The 5,946-nt window shown below is 40.9% G+C and overlaps 1 protein-coding gene across 1 annotated transcript; it reads left to right on the forward strand.

Annotated features, from left to right (window-relative positions):
- Nucleotides 1–113: 113 nt before the first annotated feature.
- LOC131645226 (uncharacterized) lies at nt 114–1,136 on the forward strand. The gene has a single exon (XM_058915902.1). It carries the CDS (start codon nt 114–116, stop codon nt 1,134–1,136), a length of 1,023 nt encoding a protein of 340 aa, XP_058771885.1.
- Nucleotides 1,137–5,946: the final 4,810 nt, after the last annotated feature.

The following is a 5,946-nucleotide window of genomic DNA, read 5'->3' on the forward strand; positions in this document are numbered from 1 at the left end:
ACGCCAGAGCTTTCAAGAGTACGATGATAAATGCGTGGAAACTCAAGAATTAGGTGGAGACTCAAGATTTGGGGAAAAACCTATTCTTGTTCAAGTTTGCTACAAAAAGGGATATGGAGTACATTCTCAGAAATGGGCCCTGGAGTTTCGACAGATCTCTACTGGTTCTAAATCGCATCTCCGGAGACGAACAACCGTCGGATCAGAATATGCACTTCGCTTCCTTCTGGGTGAGGATTTACGAACTCCCCTTAAACCTAAGATCGGACTCTATGGCAAAGAAGATAGGGAGCGTTTTGGGAAACTTTGAAGAGATGGATAATAGAGAAGTCTGTAGAAATGGCAGGTTTTTACGTATTAAGGTAAAGCTGGATCTACGAGCGCCATTAAAAAGAGGAACGATGGTGAAAGTCAAGGAGAAGAACCTAAGAGTCCATTTTAAGTATGAAAGACTACCTTTGTTTTGCTATGTCTGTGGCAGACTAGGGCATCAAATGAAAGATTGTGAGACAGTTGAGGATCTCTCTGAAGAAGGTTTTGAGGAACTTGAAGAACAGGATCTATCGTATGGACAGTGGCTTCGAGCATCTCCCCTACCAAAAGCAAGTGAAGATCAGAAAAAGAGAGATTCAAGCTCAGGTACATGTACTAGAAGTTTGTTCCAAGCTTCATCAGGACATAGCAGGTGTGAAGCTAAATCGAAGGAGCAGATAGAGGAAGCAGAAGTACAACAAAATCAAGGTGCCAAGGAGGTTGGGGCAGAAAGAGAGGATGGAACTGGGAGCGCAATGGCATCAAAACAAAAGGCGGTCGAGATTGATAAAGCGGTGGAATCGTTTGGGGCTGTGGACTTATCTATTGAAGGAGTAGGGGAAGGCAATCAATCCAAAGGCTCTTCTGTGCAAAAAAGGAAGTGGGTCAGAAAGAAACCTTCAAGGAAAGGAACTAGTCCTCAAAACAAATCCAAAATTCTGGAGACTAGCAAAAGACAACTGGTAGAGGTAATGATAACTGAAGGCACAATTGACGCTTGTGGTAGTGGAGATAAGAAGAGGAAACAGGAGTCGAAGGAAGAAGGAATCAAGCAAACAGTACCAGAGGTGGTGTTGGAAACCCAACACCGCCTACACCAATGAAAACGTTAAGCTGGAACTGCAGGGGTTTGGGGCACCCTCGTGCAGTTCGAGCCTTCAAAAGGCTCATTCGGTTGGAGAAACCCCAACTGGTCTTCCTTATGGAAACCAGACTGTTTTTTGAAGAAATGGATCGTATTCGTATGGCTGCCGGTTTTCAGTATGGGTATATTGTGGATTGTAAAGGTGCTGGACGGGGGAGAGCTGGAGGCTTGAGTTTGCTGTGGACAGAGGATTTGAATATTCAAATTAAGTCACATTCTCAAAACCATATAGGGGGAGTTTGTCAGCTGGAAAACGATGAGGAGATGTGGGAGTTTGTTGGAATTTACGGTTTTGCGGAAGAACATCAAAAATGGAAAACTTGGCAGATGGTGCAAGACATTAAAAGTGAATTGGGGGAGAGCATTGTTTTGTTTGGAGACTTCAATGATATTACCCAGGCTAGTGAAAAGATTGGGGGAAATAGTAGAACGGTATCCCAACTCGCTTGGAGCAGAAATGCTTTAACTCAGTGCAACTTACAAGATGTTGGCTTCTCGGGATACCCGTTCACGTGGTCTAATGGACGTCAGGGGAATGAAAATATCCAGTGCAGATTAGACAGAGTTTTATGTTCAGACCCTTTCAAAGAGCAATTCCCATTCATGTCAGTCTATCATTTACCTAGGCACGGGTCGAATCATGCAGTTATTCGAATTGTTTTTGATAAGGAGCATACCAGAGATAAAAGAGTGCACATTTTCAGGTTTGAAGAAGTTTGGGCAAAAGACCCTCGGTGCGAAAATATGATCAAGCAGTTATGGAGTGGTTCAAACGGTCATTTAACACAAAAACTGGTGGCTGTTCAGGAGCTTAACATGGCTTTCAAGGAGTACAGATCAGGAAATGTGGCTAAGGAGATTAGTAGAATTGAATCTCTGTTGAAGGAAGATAGGAGATGGGCTGCGGAGGCCGAAGAAATCCAACAATATAAAGCCCTAGAGACTCAAAGGAGGAAATTTTTGAACATTGAGGAAACAATCTGGAGGCAAAGGAGTCGAGCAACATGGTTGATGGATGGAGACCGAAATACAAAGTTTTTTCATGGCAAGGCGAGTCAGAGGAAGAAGACTAATACGATTAGAAGATTGAAGGATATGGATGGTAATTGGTATAGAGGGTCTGCACAGTGTGAGAAGATTCTCATTGATTATTTCTCTGAGCTTTTCACTTCGTCAAATCCTACACACATTGAAAGTGTCTGCAGGTTTGCTGGGAAAGTAGTTAATGAGGAGGCGAAATAGTTATGCTCCTCCCCTTTTACTGAAGAGGAAGTTAAAGAAGCCATATTTCAGATGCACCCCACTAAAGCTCCTGGCCCAGACGGTTTACCCGCTCTATTTTTTCAGAAATTCTGGAGTACGGTTGGAAGAGACGTCGTAAAGGTTGGACTCGAAGTTCTTAATAATCAACGCGACCCTGCTGATTATAATGCCACCTTTATAGCCTTAATCCCAAAAATCAAAAACCCTCGGTCCCCACATGAATTTCGGCCCATAAGTTTATGTAATGTGGTGATGAAAGCGATCACGAAGGCTATTGCAAATAGGATGAAAAGAATTCTGCCAGAAGTCATCAGCGAGGAACAAAGCGCTTTTGTTAGAGGAAGATTGATAACAGACAATGCGTTGATCGCAATGGAATGCTTCCATTGGATGAAGAATAAAAGATATGGGAAGAAAGGTACTATGGCATTGAAGCTTGACATGTCCAAAGCCTATGATCGAATTGAATGGAATTTCGTGGTGGGAGCGATGAAGGCCTTCGGATTTCCTGCAAACTTTGTTAGACTAATTAGGAGGTGCATATCCACAGTTTCATACCAGGTTCTGCTGAATGGACTTCCTTCTAGGCTATTTTTACCGGAACGAGGGCTCCGTCAAGGAGACCCTCTCTCCCCTTACCTGTTTATTATCTGTGCAGATATCTTATCAGGGTTGATTAAAAATGCAGTCTCATCGAAGGAACTCCACGGAGTACAAGTGGCAAGGAAGGCACCCATTATTTCTCACCTATTTTTTGCAGATGATAGTTTGATATTCGCGCGAGCAAACGAGGTGGAAGCTGACTCTATTCTGAATATCCTAGAGCAATATCAAAGGGCATCAGGACAGTTAGTGAATGTTGAGAAATCTGAAGCGTCTTTTAGCAAAAATGTCTCTGGTCCACTGCAGGAATCTATTCGCAGCAAACTGGGATTTAGGGCAGTGAGCAGCCATACTAAGTATCTTGGTCTTCCTGTTGTGTTTGGAAAATCTAAGAAAGAAGTCTTTTCCATGGTTATTGATAGGGTCTGGAAGAAAGTAAAGGGCTAGAAAGAAAGTTTCCTCTCTAGAGCAGGCAAGGAGGTCCTCATTAAGGCGGTGGCTCAAGCGATACCGACGTACATTATGAGTTGCTATAGACTCCCGGATAATGTTTGTAACGAGATCGAGTCGCTGTTATCAAAATTCTGGTGGGGAGCTAAAAATGGAGATCGGAAAATCCACTGGATGAGCTGGGAGCGAATGTCACAATCAAAGGGAAGAGGCGGTATGGGCTTTCGAGGAATCAAAGATTTCAATAGTAGCTTGCTTGGGAAGCAATTATGGAGACTTATGAGGGGCGATGGATCCTTGTTTGAGAGGTTTTTTAAGGGGAGATACTATCCCAGATGTAACATCTTAGATACGGGGGTGGCTTTCAAACCCAGTTACGCTTGGCGCAACATTTGCAGTGCAAAGGAGATGGTGTCAAAAGGAGCGAGATGGAGGACAGGGAATGGTGAGAATGTTCACATTGCTGAAGATAATTGGATTCCATCGATCCCGGGTTTTAAACCTTTTTCTAGCAGTGGCATGTGGAGCCCAAATGACAAGGTTTAAAAGCTTATTGATCGAGATAATGGAAGCTGGAAGGAAGAAACTATCAGGAACTCCTTTGCTCCATCCGAAGTGGGTCACATTACAAGCATTCCGCTGTCACGTCAACTCCCAGAGGACAAATTGATTTGGCACTACGAGAAAGACGGGGAATTTTCAGTGCGTTCGGGGTATCATCTGTCGCGTAGAATATCTCAATCAAACAAGGCTGGACCTTCAAACTATTCAGAAGCTAAGATTTAGAAGCAATTATGGAAAGCTCCTTTGCAAGAGAGAGTCAAAAATTTTGTGTGGAGGCTGCTAAATAACATTCTGCCAACGAACTGCAATCTGGCAAAAAAAGGTATTATTCTTGATGTTTCCTGCCCTTTGTGTCAGCTTGTCCCAGAGTCCATCAACCATACTTTCTTGCACTGTAACTTCTCAAAGAGAGTTTTCTTCTCTCCTCCCCTTGGTGTTCGTATGCCGAGTGATGGTAGTGTGTATGATTGGGTGGCGGCTGCCCTGCAAAACAATGATTGGCAATTAGTTCAAGTGATTGGTACTGGCATGTGGAGGATTTGGAATGCCCGAAATGCAGTCGTTTTTAAAAAGGAAACTAGCCAGCCGCAACTACTAGCTCAAAGCATTGGGGACTACATTGGAGAATTTAATCTATCAAGGAAAGCTCCAAATCTGACAGTCGGAGTCAACCATTTACAAGGAAAGACTGCTGGCCACTGGACTATACAAACCGATGCGGGGTGCTTCGAAGACGAAATTGTTTCGTTGGGTTGTGTGATCAAAGAACCGGATGGAGCAATTCACCTTGCAGCTAGCAGAAATTTCCCCAGCCATGAAGATCCAGAGTCTGCAGAGCTTAAAGGAATTCAGTGGGGGATGGAGTTGGCCAAAAAGCTGAAGATCGAGGATGTCATGTTTCTGTCTGATGCAATGAACATGGTGGATTGTGTGAATGGAACTAATATTAATGCAGCTTTAGATCCAATTGTTAAGGATTGTAGTAATGTGCTAGGTAGTTTTAAGAATGCTTCTCTTTTATTTCTTAGCAGAACCTTTAATACTGAGGCTCACCACATGGTGAGAATTGGGAAAATTGTTGGTTGCAGAACCTGGATAGGAAGACTGCCTGATGCTGTAGAACTTGATGTATGCTTAGCCTCTTTGGCTTGATCTTTTTCTATAAGATGTTTGATTTCAAAAAAAAAAAAAGAGTGAACTTTTGTAGCTGTCACATTTTACTTATTCACTTTTAAAAAGTAAATTTTTAGTCAATACTTTAAACAAAAAAATAAAATTAAAAATAAAATTTAGCAAAATAGAATTAGATAATAATTTTATTTCATAATATATATTTGCTTCAAAACTATAAACAAATTTAAATTTGAATTAAAATATTAAAAATCTTATTACAAAATTGTTAACAACAACCTGTATAATTACTAAAATATCTTAAGAAACCTTGTTATTTATTTCATCATGATACAAAACATATCTTGGTCATCAATTAGAGAGAAAAAGTAAATAAAAAATATAGACGTTAAAACTTTTGGATAGGAAACTAATGTTAGTTGGTTCATTGGTGATTGACGCATGACTTGGTAGAGAGGACCACAGTTCGGTCTTCCGTAATAGCGATTAGATGAGGTTGTAATCACTTGATGTCAAAAATAACTCTTGTGTCGAACTATACTGGTGGTGAAAACAATTTTTTTTAAAAAGAAATAAATACGATCATTGTTCTCAAGATAGAATAGTTAAAAGTGAAAAGAATAATATAAAATTGACATAATTTTAACATAATATATGATACTATGAATGCCACAATTTTAACTTTATACAGTGAAATAAAATAAACTAGTCAGTTTATTAAAAATAATAGTTGTCAAAGAGGATAAAATTATATTCCA

Source organism: Vicia villosa, linkage group LG1, assembly GCF_029867415.1.
Source record: "Vicia villosa cultivar HV-30 ecotype Madison, WI linkage group LG1, Vvil1.0, whole genome shotgun sequence".
Lineage (NCBI taxonomy): Eukaryota > Viridiplantae > Streptophyta > Magnoliopsida > Fabales > Fabaceae > Vicia > Vicia villosa.